The 18072-nt window shown below is 41.6% G+C and overlaps 1 protein-coding gene across 5 annotated transcripts in view; it reads right to left on the bottom strand.

Annotated features, from left to right (window-relative positions):
* The window catches only part of cabin1 (calcineurin binding protein 1), an 807975-nt gene that overhangs the window by 636736 nt on the left and 153167 nt on the right, over window positions 1–18072 (bottom strand). For 4 of the 5 annotated variants that reach the window (XM_072499122.1, XM_072499139.1, XM_072499102.1 and 1 more), the window contains exons 23-26: window positions 17774–17944; window positions 15880–15969; window positions 11311–11462; window positions 8051–8220 (exon numbers count right to left, since the gene is read on the bottom strand). In XM_072499122.1, coding sequence (XP_072355223.1) covers window positions 8051–8220; window positions 11311–11462; window positions 15880–15969; window positions 17774–17944 — 583 coding nt within the window. The remainder of the gene's footprint in view (window positions 1–8050; window positions 8221–11310; window positions 11463–15879; window positions 15970–17773; window positions 17945–18072) is intronic. The other variant, XM_072499132.1, reaches the window with a different exon arrangement.

Here is an 18072-nt window from a genome sequence, read left to right as displayed (position 1 = left end):
GTGTCGTCAATGGTTAAGTTAATTGAGGAATGTGCAATGGTGGACGATAACAAACATGGTTGCTATGGGAAGGAGCTGGGTCAATTGCTGTCTAAATGTTAAACACTGCCATCAACCAACCAGCAGCAATAGCTTTGAAGTCAAGCAGATTGGATTGACCAGCAATGACTTGGTATCACTGGGCCCCCCAAAAAAGTATTCGCACAAAAACTAGTTTTTCACGTTTAGCGCAACAAAATCAACGTAAATAACTCAAATAACTTCAAGAAATGTTCCTTCATTCCTTGAAAAAGTGGTGAAATATGTTGGAGAGCTAAATAAAGAAAACAAAATTAAAATTAAAAAAAAAAAATTTAGAGTACCCAATTCATTTTTTCCAATTAAGGGGCAATTTAGCGAGGCCAATCCACCTAGTCTGCACATCTTTGGGTTGTGGAGGGTGAAACCCACGCAAACATGGGGAGAATGTGCAAAGTCCACACAGACAGTGAACCAGAGCCGAGATCGAACCTGGGACCTCGGCGCCGTGAGACAGCAGGGCTAACCCACTGTGCCACCGTGCTGCCCTAAGAAAAGAAAATTATGAAGCAAAACCTTCCAGCAAGTAGAGAGAAACCATCTGCCCCAGAAGATGGAAGAAAGAGAATTGAATTATAGATCAAGTCTATAACGCAGCACGATATGGGAAGATGAGCTATTGCACAGGACACCGTTTTCTTAAAAGAGACAGCCTTCCTGGAAACTTTCTTCATGGGTTGATGGCAATTATTAATTCAAGTGGAAGGTGAATACGGAGGATGAATTATTTTCGTTTGTAATGGGAGTGGAGAAAGACCTAGAGAATGGAGTTGATATCAAATCTTTCTGGATTAGGCTGTTACAACAATGAAATTGATCAAACTTAACTTAGCAGTGAATTTGAAACAATGGGCAATTGAAGAATTGGGAGAACACTTGGCTGACAGTGATCATATTGCAGCTGAAATTATATTTTGACATAACAAGGGAAGCTGGAATAATTAAAGAGAATAAACAGACTTTAGCACAGACAGAATCAAAATGGGATAAATGAATTGACAAAATATATTAGGAAGAAAAATAATAATAATTTGGATTGTATAAGGTATACATGGAAATAAAATGTACATGCGATATCACAGTGGAACACATAATGGTTACCCATTTTGAATTGGGGGCAAAAGGACATTTATATATATATCTATAATGAGCAGGTTGTTAAAAAGCAAAACAGATGTATGGATTGTTAAGTACATTGGGCAAATATACAAGTTAAAAACAACACTTTTACTTTCCCTTTATTGAGAAAACTTGGTGAGTTTTATCATCTGAGCCAAACCAGAGTGCAAGACAAGATAAATCAATAAATAGAGTCTGGACCACTAAACTGACATTTCAAAATCCACAGGGGAGTTTAAAGCAAGTATCTGAAAACATCAAGGAGAATAGGAAAGGACATAAGTCAGCAGATGAAACTAAATCTAAATTGAAGAATATTAAATCCAGGATGATATAATAAAATTAAAGAGAAGGCTGGGAAAATAAACTGATTCTAGACATATTCCTGGTTGCAGCAGATTAAACAATAGGAGTTTGTTGAATAGGAGAGAAATGTTACAGAGAAAGAAATATGGACTTTACTAAAAACATAGCGCATTCAGAGTGGAAAAAGATGTAACTTGCACCTGGCCATTAAAAGGATAGAAGCTGTATATAACAGCAGACAAAACAAAGGCAAATATTAAAACGTTCTTCAGGATGCTAGGCAGGAACAAAATACATGTCTAAAGTCACACATCCCAAGATAAGACATGCCAAATTTGATCAAACAGAAAATAGATGCAGCACACTAGAAGAGCATTAAGAGAGGTGACCAAAAAACAATTTGAAGGTGGGCTGGGAAAGTGAGTTTTCATGTTTGAGGGCGAAGCCAAGATGCAAAAGTAGAGCTGAGGGAAGGTGGAATTCAGAAGAGATCAGAAACTGAAAAGCACAAGATATCCTGCACAGTCTGGAGAAGGCAGAAGTTGGATTCAATTGGATGAGATGAATTATTTTGAATCCCATTTACTGGGGAAGGAGCTACCAATGGGGTTTGATTATCCAGTGGTGAGCAATCAGGACAAAAAGTGCAGGATTGGATGTGCTGAAGCAACAAGCAAAGTGTTAGAAGTCGAGCCTGACAAAGGAGTGGATAAGGGTTTCAGCAATTGCGGAGTTGATGCAAGAGGCTGTTGCAGAAGCAAAAATAGATTACTTGACAAAACAAACTGTCGAACTAACAATGGAATCTATTGCAGCATAATGAAACCAATGAAGAGCATGTCCAAGCATTTTCGCAGCATAGCAAGGTACAGGAGTCACAATTGAAACATGTACCCTCATCAGAAGGAAGATTCATGGTTTCCAACATAAATAGCCGGAAAGCACAAGCAAAGAACACCAATTAATTGCATGCAGTACCAAATATATTCCGATCATAGAGCTAAGCAAATTATCAGCTGCATGCCCCTGAAACAAATGTTCGTGGGTATCAATTTTCCTCTGAAATCCGTGCTGTAGGTGAGATCATTCTCTGATATGTTTCCCATTAATTTAGTGGTCCACAGCTGCCAGATTTTCTCATTTTATTTCTTCTTTATAACAAAATTACCTTCTTATCCAACCCATTCCAATTTCACTGATCACTCAATGCTGCATTCATTAGATTGCTCACACCTTCAATGTCCAGTGTAATGGCCAAAATACTACATCATGATCTCCAGTAGAACAATTCAGTTCTTCACTTTATTTGGCTCTCTTGGGTCTTAGAGCTGCCATCTTTTACCTTCAATGATGCTGCTCTCATAACCTTCTATCAAAGAGTATCTATCAATACTCTCAACATTACCTCTGACCTCAGTGGAGCTGCGCAATTTCTAAAACTGTTCCCTAGAAACAGCTTCCTGCTTCCTGACACATTTCTCCCCGTGTCTGCGTGGGTTTCCTCCGGGTGCTCCGGTTTCCTCCCACAGTCCAAAGATGTGCAGGGTAGGTGGATTGGCTATGCTGAATTGCCCTTTGTCCAAAAAAGATACAGTAAGGTGGGGTTACGGGGATAGGGTGGAAGTGTAGGGATAGGATGGAGGTGTGTGGTTAGGTAGGGTGCTTGTTCAAAGGGCCAGCGCAGATTCAATGGGCCGAATGGCCTCCTTCTGCACTGTAAATTCTGTGATTCATCTAAATTCCTTCCACACCTAACTTCATACAAGGCCAAGACTGATATTTTAATACTTTGGCCATACCTGGCTCAAACATTTCTGACACTCCCTCATAATCCTGAACAAGGTAAAACAATTTGCATTTATATAACACACCTAACATACTAAAATATCCTAAGGCGCCTCACAAAATTGTTATTACCCCCACGAAAAGCACAGGGGATCATCAATTGATCTCCCCAAGGGGTTCATGGAGAATGAGGTCCTGTATTGAGTAGACAGAGGCTTGCCCAATAGGGGCTCATTAGCGCGACTTTAAATATTGTAACCCAGACCGGTGATGCTGATGGTCCCAGCCTGGGATGCCTGTGTTCTATGCTGCAACTGTGGCTCCTTTCTTGTTCTAGAATATTCCCTTGGTTTGTTTAGCCTGGCCTCCACTGTAGTTATTACAAGTATCAAACAAAATGTTGGCATGGATAGAAACTGTTAGACTGCAGAGAATACAGTGAGGAAGCAGGAAAAAGAGCCATTGCAAATGATTCTCTGGCTACAACTGCACAGTTAGCCAGGTGAGGGAGAATTGTAGCCAGCTGAGCAATGGAAGAGAAGCAATGGTGGAGGGTAGTAATGGACAGCACGGTGACACAGTGGTGACACAGGTGCCTCGCAGCGCTGAGGACTCGGGTTCAATCCCGGCCCCGGGTAACTGTCCGTGTGGAGTTTGCACGTCTCCCCGTGTTTGCGTGGGTCTCATCCCCACAACACAAAGATGTGCAGGCTAGGTGGATTGGCCACGCTAAATTCCCCTTAATTGAAAAAGAATTGGATACTCTAAATTTATTTTTTTTAAATGGTGGAGGATGGAGCCGTTCACAATATCAAGGTTGCAAAAAAGGTGTGACTGGTAAACAATCCCTATCTTTCACTTCCAGCCCCTAACGTCTCTCCTTTTCCACTGGCACCATCCCAAACATTGTTCTCTCTGTAACTGACATCAGAATTCCCCCTCTTGTCCCTTCTAAGCCATTAATACGTTGCCTTACACCTTCTCTTACTCTTTGACCCAGTCATCTCCACATCTCCTGACGTCACATATTCCCAATATGTTGGAATCAAAATTGATCAGCTGTCACCTATTCTCATTTCTCCTCAGGTTCTCAAACAGTGAAGCTCCTTGCCTTTGTGTGTCACCATTCACTCGAGTTTTTTAGAACTCAGGTTTGGCATTATCCAATCACTAATTAATTTACTTTCGCTATTCGACTCTTTTCAAACTTGTTGGTGCACTGGACCAGGGGCCTTGGTTTCCATACTGTTTTGATGTATTCATTACTCCAATCTCACTACCAAACTGGGAAAATGTGCCTTCAAAGCCAGGAAAATAAACATGAACTGATTAGCCTCCCTCTCTTTACTATATTAAAAATCCCACAAAACCCGATGAAAATAATGCTCATCCCTCCTCAAGATTTCAAATTTAAAAAGCAGTGAAGCCACAAAGTCGAATACCATATAACCTCAGTACAGCAAATATAGTTTTCAGGTATTGCCTAACTAGGATCGACAAAACTCTGCTGAGACAAGTGCACGGTTAGTGACATTTCCCTCCAGCACTTATATCCTCACTATTTAAACTACTTACTTTGCAAAATACACAGCCAAATTATGTGAATCAACGCTAATGAGACTGAAGAAATGGTGATTTGTAAAGTCCCTCTCTTCGAATAGCTGTGAGAAATTTGTTTGAATCAACAAAAATATTTCTACCCCTGTGTGAGGCTTAGGAACAGGGGCAGGACAAAATAAAATTACACCCTGTCCATAAATGAGCAAACTATTTCCAGAAACTAACAAGATGCAAAACCAACAAAAAAAATCAAACCTTTAAGGATGAATACCTAGAACTACTCAATCGTAAAATACTATAGTACTGTTGCCAAACTCAATAGTACTATTCTTTGAATGTCAAGAATTGATTTGATTTATTGTCACATGTATTAGTATACAGTGAAAAGTATTGTTTCTTGCATGGTGTAAAAACAATGCATACCATACAGAGGGAAGGAAGGAGAGACTGCAGAATATAATGTTACAGTTATAGCAAGGAGTAGAGAAAAGATCAACTTAATACGAGGTAGGTCCATTCAAAAGTCTGATGGCAGTAGGGAAGAAGCTGTTCTTGAGTCGGTTGGTACGTGACCTCAAACTTTGGTATCTTTTTCCTGACGGAAGAAGGTGGAAGAGAGTATGTCGTGGTGCGTGGGGGTCCTTAATTATGCTGGCTGCCTTTCTGAGGCAGTGGGAATTATAGATAGAGTCAATGGATGGGAGGCTAGTTTGCGTGATGGACTGGACTACATTCACGACCTTTTGTAGTTTCCTGCGGTCTTGGGCAGAGCAGGCTCCATACCAAGCTGTGATACAACCAGAAAGAATGCTTTCTATGGTGCATCTGTAGAAGTTGGTGAGGGTCGTGGCTAACATGCCAAATTTCCTTCGTCTTGAGAAAGTAGTCATTGGTGGGCTTTCTTAACTATAGTGTCGGCATGGGGGGACCAGGACAGGCTGTTGGTGATCTGTACACCTAAAAACTTGACGCTCTCGACCCTTTTTACTTCGTTCCCATTGATGTAGACGGGGCATGTTCTCCACTACGCTTCCTGAAGTCAATGACAATCTCCTTCGTTTTGTTGACATTGAGGGAGAGATTATTGTCGTTGCACCAGTTCACCAGATTCTCTATCTCATTCCTGTACTCTGTCTTGTCATTGTTTGAAATCCGACCCACTATGGTGGTGTCATCAGCAAATTGGAAAATCGAGTTGGAGGGGAATTTTGCCACACAGTCATAGGTGAATAAGGAGTATAGTAGGGGGCTGAGGACACAGCCTTGTGGGGCACCGGTGTTGAGGATGATCATGGGGGAGGTGCTGTTGCCTATCTTTACTGATTGTGGCCTGTGGGTTAGAAAGTTCAGGATCCAGTCGCAGAGGGAGGAGCAGAGGCCAAGGCCACGGAGTTTGGGGAGGAGTTTCATAGGAATGATGGTGTTGAAGGCTGTGCTGTAGTCGATAAATAGGAGTCTGACATAGGTGTCTTTGTGATCTAGGTGTTCCAGGGTAGAGTGGTAGAGTGCAGGGCCATGGAGATGGCATCTGCTGTGGACCTGTTGCAGCGGTAGACCAACTGTAGTGGATCAAAGCAATCCGGGAGGCTGGAGTTGATTCGTGCCATGATTAACCTTTCGAAGCACTTCATGATGATGGATGTCAGAGCCACTGGACGATAGTCATTAAGGCACGCTGTTGGACTTTGTTTTGGTACAGGGATGATGGTCGCCTTCTTGAAGCAGATAGTGACCTCAGATTGTTGTAAAGAGAGGTTGAAGATATCTGCGAATACCCCCTCCAGCTGATCCGCGCAAGACCTGAGCGCTCGTCCGGGTACCCCACCCGGGCCAGTGGCTTTCTGTGGGTTGACCTTCGAGGTGGCAGCTCTGCCCTCTGCAGTGGTGATCTCAGATACAAGTTCATCTGCGGCTTCTGGGTTGGAGAGCTCGCTCTCGCTGACCTCTTGCTCAGAGCGGGCATAGAATGCATTGAGCTCATCAGGGAGGGGTGCGTTGGAGCCGACGATTTTACATGCCTTTATCTTGTAGCCCGTTATGTCTTGCAGACCTTGCCATAGACGGCAGGAATCCGTGTGGCTCGCCTGGGACTTGAGTTTGGTCCGATACTGTCTTCTGGCATCTTCGATGGATTTCTTTAGATCATATCTGGCTTTCTTGTAGAGGTCAGGGTCGCCTGACTTGAACGCCTCAGACCTAGACTTTAGCAAGCAGTGGACATGCGGATTTGCTTCTTTGGCACACAGTCTTCCACACTTACTAATGAAGTCAGTTACTGTAGTGGTATACTCGTTCAGGCTGGTTGCAGAGTTTTTAAACACTGACCAGTCCACTGAGTCTAAGCAGTCCTGTAGGAGATCATCCGATTCAGACCAACAATGCACGACTTTCTTTGACGGATCACATTCTAAAGAAATTCTAAAATTTAAACTAGAAAGATCATTCCAGCAATTTAAAATGTACTTGAGGGCAGGATCTCTGCAATCCCTTCCCTCAACTCTCCCTACACTTGGCGAGTTGGAGTACATGCTAAAACATGTCAGGATGTGAAGGACCAAAGTATTACAAGGTACTACACTACTATCATCTGAGAGTTTGGAGCAGGTCTGGATTCCCCATCAGCAAACATACATGAAAGGCTATGGATAAAAGTATACCAATAAAATAAAAGTCACGGGGCCAGGTAACAAAATTGCAAAACACAGATCATGCACAAGTGGCTAAGGCAGCAATTGCAGCATTTACAATCTGTATCAACTCAAATGGTGGATGTAAGCACCATCACAAAATCATTGAGTTGAAGTGACTGCCTCTTGTGCTTTACAGAAGAACACATTGTTCTGAGGCCTAAATCAGGAAACCGTAAGCAATGGCCAATGCTGGCGATATTCTGTATAGGTTTATTCTGTTTGTAACAATTCCTGTAATGGCACTGGATGCAGCCAAATTGCACTTCATACAAATACAAGCAAAGCAGCAGACACTTAAACAAGCCAACAACAGTCCAAGCAAGCACCAAGAAAAGTTGACAGAAACCGGATTGAAAAACCCATCATTTTTGAGAAGCTAGATAGCAGCCATATTGCCCATTTTCCTATGCACCATCACCCAGTGTTGTGCATTTAACAGAATTCACCACCTATGATTGTCCCAATCATTAATCACCTCCCAAGTTTGCCATTATCTATAACGAGAAAAATACCATCAATTGAAGCCTGCTGACGGGGTATTTTACGTTTGACGTAATCGTGGTCAATCGGAGTGGCTGTGTAAGGTGGGGATGTCAGACCTGGACCTGAGGGAAGATTTCCTTGACCTTGCACAGTTCCAACAGAAGAATGGGAATCATCATCATTTGTACAGGACTTCTCCCTAGAGAGATGAGAAGAAGAGAATAAAAACGGTGACGTGATAATGAGCATTCACTATCCAAACGACGTTAATTTACAATTGCACAGAAGTGTTTTATTGTGTGTATGCATGCTGGTCTATATGCATACGTATAATCAGGCAGGTACTGCAGAACATCACAGAATATCATTTTCCCACCATTAGATGTCCCTGTTGTTAAACAATACAAACATTCTGCTGAACCAGAAAAAACGTTCAAACGTCAGTGACTGAACTGGGAATGTTATTTCCAACAAGAGCCACAAAATGTTCAAATTCTGTACAAAAAATCCAAACTAGAGTTAGTTATGTCCCACCATAAGAAATACCATGCCTTAAATCAAGTTACTTGTTTTTCAAACCATTCCATCCTCAAACAACAGCCTATAACATTAGTATTTTGGGATCTTGAGGAAGGATATACTGAACTCAGAATAATGGAGGATATTTAAAGCATTTTCTTCCTTTATTTTTATGCCTTTTAGCCCCTGAGCCCTTTCTGCAATTCAATGAGATTATAGCTAATTGGCTAACTAACTCCATATGCCTGCCTTTGCCCCTCGTCCCTTAATACCTTTAGATAACAAAAAAAAACTCAATCTTAATGTTTAAATTAAAGCAAATTACTGTGGATGCTGGAATCTGAAACAGAAACTGAAAATGCTGAACAACCTCTTGCATCTGTGGAGAGAAAAAGGGAGCTAATGTTTCAAGTCTAGGGGAGAGAAAAAGGGAGCTAATGTTTCAAGTCTAGGGGAGAGAAAAAGGGAGCTAATGTTTCAAGTCTAGGTGACTCTTTGTCAAAGCTTTGTGCAGATTAGCAGGGGTTATGGGGATAGAGCGAGGGAGTGGGCCTGGTAGAATGCTCTTTTGGAGGGTCGGTGCAAACTCGATGGGCTGAATGGCCTCCTTCTGCACTGTAGGGATTCCATGGTTCTTTCCTTTTTCTCCAAGGGGCTTCATTTTTTCTAACAGCAACTTCACTGCCTTCATCCACCATCTCATATCATCAAAAACAAGCAATTTAGTCAAACACTATTTGCCATTAATAAATCCATGTTGAACCTCTTTAATGACCCAGCTTCTTCACCTGGCTGTTTATTTTCTCACAAATTATTGTATCTAAAAGCTTCTCCATCATTGACCATTCTCCGTATGTTATATTCTTTTGTCATTGCAACACAACCTAAATTCTATTTGCTTTCTCAATAGGAACTTCAGTATTGGTGCACCTTTAGTTAGCGATCAACTATTACCTCCAGCTCTCTTCCTTCATCTGTTGCTGTCAACAGATTCTCCAATATGGTATAAATGTCAGTTGTCTTCTAAAACCCAAATCCACAAAACTACATTTCTCCAAGTGAAAGGAATAGGGAGGATTTGATTTTCACAGAAGGACAAGAATTACATTTTCAGAACAAGATAAAAATAAATTCTAGAATTCCACGTAACAAACACAAAATTGAACTCATTTGGTTACCATTAATCAGTGGCGCTGTTTCATGCCCTGTGCAGCCCAACTCTCCTATACAGCTCATCGTTCAACTTATCATCACCAATGTCAGGGGATACTCTAGCTGAGGTCTAACCAATGATTTATAAATGCTTATAATGATTTATAAATCACAACCTCCTTGTGTTTTTACTCTATACCTCCACCAAATCTCAGGAACTACAGGATGAGCTTGAATTCTGTCATTTGTGGACAAAAAGAACAACTTGCATTGATATAGCATCTTTAACACAGTAAACCATGCCAAGACACTTAGCAGGAGCATAATCAGAAAAAAAAGCAAAGGAGGAGACATTAGTATAAGTAACCAAAAACTTAATCAAGGCAGTAGATTTAAGCCCGAAGAGAAAATGCTGGAAAATCTCAGCAGCATCTGTAGGGAAAGAAAGAAGCTAACGTTTCAAGTCCAGATGACCTTTTGTCAAAGTTAAAAGACAGAGAAAGTGGGAAATATTCACACTGTGGAGTGAGAATGAAAGATGAGTCATAGTCAGTAGCTATTTTTATCCAGTAGATTTAAGTAGCATCTTAAAGGTGGAGGAAGAAGTGGGGGAATAGAGAGATATTGGAAGGCAATTCAGGCCATATCCATCAGTCAAGCAAAGGAAGTGTCCTTTGCTTGACTGATGGATATGGCCTGAATTGCCTTCCAATATCTCTCTATTCCCCCACTGGGGATAGGTGAGAGAGACCTGAAAAGGAAAGGAGTGTTCTGAGAGAGTTGTAGTTTAGCTTTTAGCTTTGCTAGGAGCTTGAAGATGAGTAGGAGCTTTTGCCAAAGGTTGTCAGGTTAAGCAATAGTCTCCAAAAGACTGCAAGACTTGAAGATGGTGTCTAAAAATGTTTCTCTCTCTCTCCAAAACAGTCTTTCCAACAAATCTCTATCCCGAGGAGAGCAGGTATCCCTGTGTTTGCTAACTTTATTTGCAAGTGGATTTGACCAGAGATGGGTTTTGCTTGATTGGAGATCGAGAAAGTATCATAGATAATATCAGTTAGATATTAAAATATTTCCTTTGATTGTTAACAATTGTTTAACTGTTAATTGTAAACTATTTTCTGTGATGTTATTGTAGTTTAATCCTGGGTTAACAATATTTGTTTAATATACCATACACCTACTGGTCACTGGAATCACTCCTGGATTGACGTATCCTTTCCACACAGTTCAAGGTTTTTAAAGTGTTTGGGGTTCTTGTCGCGTATCCTAACAAATGTTGGGGTTTGGTCCGGGATCTTAACAGAGTACATTTAAGGCAGAGATCGATGGACTTTTACACACTAAAGGAATCAAGCAATACAATTAGATTGCAGGAAGGTGAAGTTGAGGGAGCCATGATTGGTGTAGCAGGCTCAAAGGGTCGAATGGCCTACTCCTCCTATTTCTTATGTTTGTTTGATATTTCACGAGTGAGTGAAAAAAGGAAGTCGTTTATGTCAATTATCGAAGAAAAACAAACGCACAGCATCAGGGCTTCAACTGTAACGCCCCGTCTTCATGCCCACCCTGATTTATATACAATTCATCACGATAGCCCTCTGAATTTCATGGAACTTACTTTTCAGTGACTTTAAAGATACTCTTTTCTTCACCTCTGGCAAATGGCCCCTGAGCTGCCTCTTTTATGTAGCTGAAGAGCATCTCACAGTCCACGGTCACTCCATCCTTCTCCAGCAGTTTGAGAATCGAGGCATGAAGCCTGAAGTAGACCTGAGCATCAACACAAGGTTAGATGAGTAGATAATCCTCCATCAATATTCACACCACCTTACATAGCCAGATGCAGCATCATCATAGAATCATAGAATTTACAGCGTAGGAGGACAATTGGCCAATCGAGTCTGCACCGGCTCTTGGAAAGAGCACCCCACTTAAGCCCACACCTCTAACCTATTCCCGTAACCCAGTAACCCACCTAACATTTTTTTTTGGACACTAAGGCAATTTAGCATGGTCAATCCATCTAACCTGCACATCTTTGGACTGTGGGAGGAAACCGGAGCACCCGAAGGAAACCCATGCAGATACGGGGAGAACGTGCAAACTCCACGCAGACAGTCAGCCAAGGCAGGAATCGAACCTGGGACCCTGGAGCGGTGAAGCAACTGTGCTAGCCATTGTGCAACATTCATGGTATGTGGTGATTCATAACTAGATTATACCTATGTAAGAGCCCTTCTTGTTGATTCTCTTATTTTCTATTTATTTTATTTTGTCTTTATCGTTTTTAGTCCATGGATCATTAATGGAGACATACTTTTAAATCGAGAAGAAGTAAGGAACTCAGTGTCAAAACAGTGCACTGAGTTATAACATTTTGTATTTTAATAATAATAACTTTATTAGTGTCACAAGTAGGCTTACAGTAACACTGCAATGAAATCACTGTGAAAATCCCCTAGTCGCACACCAGGGCGCCTCTTCGGATACACGGAGGGAGAATTCAGAATGTCCAATTCACCAACAGGCACGCCTTTCGGGACTTGTGGGAGGAAACCAGATCACCCAGAGGAAACCCACGCAGACACAGGGAGAATGATTTGATTTATTATTGTCACATGTATTAGTATACAGTGAAAAGTATTGTTTCTTGCATGCCGTACGAACAATGCATACCGTACATAGGGAAAAAAGGAGAGACTGCAGAATATAATGTTACAGTTATAGCAAGGTGTTGAGAAAAGATCAACTTAATACGAGGTAGGTCCATTCAAAAGTCTGATGGCAGTAGGAAAGAAGCTGTTCTTGAGTCGGTTGGTACGTGACCTTAAACTTTGGTATCTTTTTCCTGACAGAAGAAGGTGGAAGAGAGTATGTCCGGGGTGCGTGGGGTCCTTAATTATGCTGGCTGCCTTTCTGAGGCAGCGGGAACGATCAGAGTCAATGGATGGGAGGCTGGTTTGCGTGATGGACTGGGCTACATTCACAACCTTTTGTAGTTTCCTGTGGTCTTGGGCAGAAAAGGATCCATACCAAGCTGTGATACAACCAGAAAGAATGCTTTCTATGGTGCATCTGTAGAAGTTGGTGAGGGTCGTAGCTGACATGACAAATTTCCTTTGTCTTCTGAGAAAATAGAGTCATTGGTGGGCTTTCTTAACTATAGTTTCAGCATGGGGGGACCAGGACAGGCTGTTGGTGATCTGTACACCTAAAAACTTGAAGCTCTCGACCCTTTCTAATTCTACATTGATGTAGACAGGGGCATGTTCTCCACTATGCTTCCTGAAGTCGATGACAATCTCCTTTGTTTTGTTGACATTGAGGGAGAGATTATTGTCGTCGCACCAGTTCACCAGATTCTCTATCTCATTCCTGTACTCTGTCTCGTCATTGTTTGAAATGACCAGAAGAGCCTAGACTTTATGGCACTCAAGAGTTTGATGGGTTCATTTTGATGGATTGGCAGGGACAGTAATCTCTCCAGCAACCGACAGTAATTGGTTCAGGCCAGGTAGGGGTTTTCGGGAGAAGCCAATGGACACTCAAGGTGGAAGAAGCTCTTTCTCTCTGCTCTGCTGCTTACTGTCTGAAGGCAGAAGTTTCAAGACCCTGAAAGAAGAAGTTGGCTCTCTCTCTTGAATGCTGGCTGATTGCTAGTTCTGTGAATCCAGTTAAAACCATTACAAGCTGATAGAAAAGATAACATCCATCTGAAAGATGAGACTGAAAATGAAACTAACTGGGAGATGTCCATCTGAAACAAAGGCCTTTTTATCCTTTTACTTTCTTCATTATTTTACACTCCTCTTTCCCCTCTGTTTGTTTGTGTGTGGTCGAGTTAAAAAGGGGGGAGGGTTAGAGATTAGATAGTAGTTAACCAGTTGCATTTGTTGTCTATTTAATTACAGTTACTGTTAATAATAAAAAGTTAATTGTGTTCAAATTTACAAACCCGGTGACTTTAGATATTGGGCAGCCGAAGACCTCAGGTAATTTAAATATATAAGTACGTGTTGTGACTCCGGGTCAAGTGGGGCTGGAATTGACTGCACACGGGCCCAGGGTGTCATAACAGAATGGACATCACTCTCCCCATTTTTACAGTTGTTATTAAAAAGTTAAATCAGTACGAGCAGGATATTAATAAGCATGCACTAAGATTTAATTTATACACACTCAACCAATTTAAAAACTCAGTAGCTTCATGATGTGGTCTTTTGGCCAGGAGTCAAAAATGTACAATTTTCCTCCAAATTACATCATGAACGTTACAAAATATGAAAGAGGAGCAGAGATAGGCCAGTTTGCCCTTCAGCCTGCTCCCCAATTCAATACGATTATGGCTTTTCTGATTGTAACCTAAACTGGACGTGCCTGCCAGATGTCATAATGCTAGACTCCGTTGTGGATCAAAAATCTGTCTCAGTCTGGCTACAATTACCTTTATTTACCTATTTGTACTAGTTTTCTACAGGGCGCATTTGACCAGCATTCGAATAATTTGTTTTTACTAAGTTGGAAAATACATGTTGTCTCAAATATATGCAATACAAGATTTTCTTTGCAATAATAATACTGGCTAAGGAGCCAGTCTGAGGTTTGGAGCCAAACTATTGAAAATACTGTTCAAATACTCCCTGTGCAGTCACTTCTAAACTCCAACGGTCAATTGAATCTATTTTCTGGTTCTTGGCCACAAGATCTCATTGAAAAAAAATATCTTTTTATCTTTAACCAAGTGTGGCGACTACAGCATGAGGAGGAACTACTTCTCGCAGAGGGTGGTAAATTTGTGGAACTCACTGCCCCATAGTGTGGTGGAGTCTGAGTCATTAAATGGTTTCAAGAAAGAGATAGATATATTTCTGATTTAAAAAATGAGTTAAATGGATCTGGGCAAGAGTTAAGGAGGTGGAGTTGAGATCAGGAAGAGATCAGCCATGATCTGACTGAATGGTGGAGCAGGCTCAAGGGGCTGAATTGCCTACATCTGCTCCACATTCCTATGTTCCTATGATGCTCAACAACTACACACAAGACTTTAAGTTTGGAATCAATTCAAGTTCCAGCATTCTTTCCCAAAACAGTTCCAATTACTGAACCAATAAAAGTAATCAATAATATCAAGGCCACTAAATCCAATGCAAACATTCCCTCATCCTGCAACAAGTATTGGGTGGAAGAGGAACAAAGGGATTAAATTGGGGAAAGAATTAGTTGAGAGTTGAAACAGTGATGATTTCTGATTAATACATTGAGAATTAAATCTCAATTTCTCTTAGTTTTTAATGGGCGGCACGGTAACCAGTGGTTAGCACTGTTGCTTCACAGAGCCAGGGTCCCAGGTTCGATTCCCGGCTTGGGTCACTGTCTATGGAGTCTGCATGTTCTCTCTGTGTCTGTGTGGGTTTCCTCCGGGTGCTCCGGTTTCCTCCCAGAAAGATGTGCTTGTTAGGTAATTTGGACATTCTGAATTCCCCCTCTGCGTACCCAAACAGGTGCCGGAATGTGACGATGAGGGGCTTTTCACAGCAACTTCATTACGGTGTTAATGTAAGCCTACTTGTGACAATAAAGATTATTATTATTATGTCCAATTACACAATATTCTTTGGTCCATTGTGAGCTCAAGCCAAAAGTTCTGAGAATGCAAAGGATTCCGAGGTCATAGAGAATAAAGGGCAACTGGAACATTGATATCTCTTCTAGATGTGTCGGCACTGAAAGTGTTTTTTTTAAAGTTATCTTATCTTTGGAGGCAGACAATTATTCAGAAATAAAAACAAAATACTGTGGATGCTGGCAATCTGAAATAAAAACAGAAAATGCAGGATTAACTCAACAAGTCTGGCCGCAACTTTGGAGGGAGAAACAGAGTTAACATTTCAATTCCTAATATTTCAATGGACTCAAAATGTTAACTCTGTTTCTCTCTCCACAGATGCTGCCAGGCCTGCTGAGCTAATCCTGCGTTTTCTGTTTTTATTAGAAATATTGGGCAAATACTTATTTGTTCTGTTCAATTCTGCAGGCTTAAAGTGCTACCCAGATCATTTTACATCTAATTACATCTACTGAAAACCCAAGAATATCCGTACACTAAACCAACTATTTTTTAAGCCATTGGAGATATTCAAGTACTCAGAGCCTGGAGATCTTGGTTGCATGTCCCTTGATTCAGTACCTCTAGAGCCTCCATAGCCAGATCTGGTGGATTGTGGTAATGGATCTTCCGTGGGTAATGCGCTGCATCCTCATGTAGATTATGTGCCGCCTGGACAAAAAGCATACATTGTATTTAGAGAAAGTCTTTCATGGACCTGGGGTATCCTGAATGTGCTTTGTAGCCGATGTATTTGAAAGCATTGTCACTATTATAAAGTAGAGAAACATGGCTTTCAACTTACATACAGCAAGGTTCCACAAAGGACAAACAATGAGGTCATCTGATGTGATTGATTGAAGGATAAATTTTGTCCCAGACACCAGAAAGAGATCCCTCGTACTTCTTTAAATAATGCCATGGGATTTTTCACATCCACCTTTGGTTTAAAGCCTCATATGAAAGATGGTATCTCTGACAGTACAGCAGTCCCTCTGTAGTGCAAAGGAGTGTCAGCCAAGCTTATATGATCAAGTCTCTGGAATGAGATTTGAACCCACAATATTCCAACAATTTTCTACAATGGAGCCATAAAAACCAGAACACAACTGCTCTTAACACTGCAGAGAGTGGATGAAAAGTTTCATCATTAAAAACACACGACATTCTGACTTCACTGTCTCTGGGTCAAAATCCTACAACTTCCTTCCCAACAGCACTGTGGGTGTAGTTATACCACATGGGACTGCAGTGGTTCAAGGCAGCGGCTCACCACCACCTTCTTAAGGACAATTAGTGATGAGCAATAAATGCTGGCCTAGCCAGAGATGCTCACACCCATGAACGGACAAAAACAAAATCCCATTTGGAGACCAGTCAAAACCCTAACAAACAGAGCTGGAAAGATATAATTCCTCAGCTCCATTTTAAATTTGCTACCACTTATCCTAAGACTATGGCCTCTCGTTCTGGAATCCTAAGACTATGATCTCTCATTCTAGAACATCCAGGTGAATCTCCTCTGCCCCCTCTCGAGTGCAATCACATCCTTCCAATAGTGTGGTGACCAGAACTACAGACAATACTCTAGCTGTGGTTCATACAGCTCCATCATAACCGCCCTGCTCTTATATTCTATGCCTCGGCTAACAAAGGCAGATATCCCATATGCCTTCTTAACCACATTATCTACCTGTCCTGCTGCCTTCAGGAGTCTTTGGACATGAACCTCAAGGTCCCTCTGGTCTTCTGTACTTCCTAGCATCCTACCGTTCATTGAGTATTCCCTTGCCTTGTTTGTCCTCTCAAAATGCATCACCTCACGCTTTTCAGGGTTAAAATCCATTTGTCAATGTTCCGCCCATCTGACCAGCCCATCTACCATCTATACCATCCTATAATCTAAGGCATTCCTCCTTGCTATTATCCACACCACCAATTTTCGTGTCATCTGCTAAACCCGCCACATTCACACTTAGATCATTCATGTACACTACAAACAGCAAGGGTTAAGTTGTGCTGAGGGGCATCTCTGACAACTCTGAAGGTTTGTCTATTTGATCTGAACTTTGGAGTTCTGATCTGTCAGAGCATCACTGTGCTGCTTTGCCAGTGCTATTTTGGACCTCAGATGAAGACCAAGATAATCAGTATCAACAGCAGCTTCAGCAGAAGCAGGGATGGGCACCAGCCCCTGCAACGCCAGAGGAAAGGGGAATCAGCAGAAAGGTGCAGCTTGCAGGAGGTCACACCCAGTACACAGGTCTTTAGGCAGAGGATATGCTTCCTTCAACAAGAAAGGAGGAGGCTTCTTGTGTAGGTTCAAGCTTGGGCATGTCGGAATTCCTGCATTTGGAAAAAATTAAGTACGCCATTAAAGGATTGGAGGCGGGGTTCTTCTGTTATGTGATAATTGAAATTTTGTTCTGAATATTTTTCAGAACAGAAAGTTCTAGAGTCCAAGATGCACACTGACCTGATTGTAATGTTCCAAGTATTCCTTTGGTGGCTGTTTCTGCTTTTCTGCTATTTTGCCCAACATGTAGTGGATGAGCCACTCCTCCTCATCACCATCTCCTTCACAATGTGTTGCTGATAGAAAACACTGCTTCGCTGTCTCGAGCATGCTGTCCCTTCGTTCTTCCATCTGTGACACATAACAATGACAGTGAACATCGCAAATTGAACATTTAAAATCGTCTCAGTGAGCACTGATTTTAAATAGCAAGATCCCAATACCCCAGCCCCCCCCCCAACCCCAAGATATTAAGCATA

This window comes from Scyliorhinus torazame, chromosome 1 (genome assembly GCF_047496885.1).
Source record: "Scyliorhinus torazame isolate Kashiwa2021f chromosome 1, sScyTor2.1, whole genome shotgun sequence".
Classification (NCBI taxonomy): Eukaryota; Metazoa; Chordata; class Chondrichthyes; order Carcharhiniformes; family Scyliorhinidae; genus Scyliorhinus; species Scyliorhinus torazame.
Note: the sequence above shows the minus strand (reverse complement) of the source record. Positions and strands in the feature narration are given on the sequence as shown.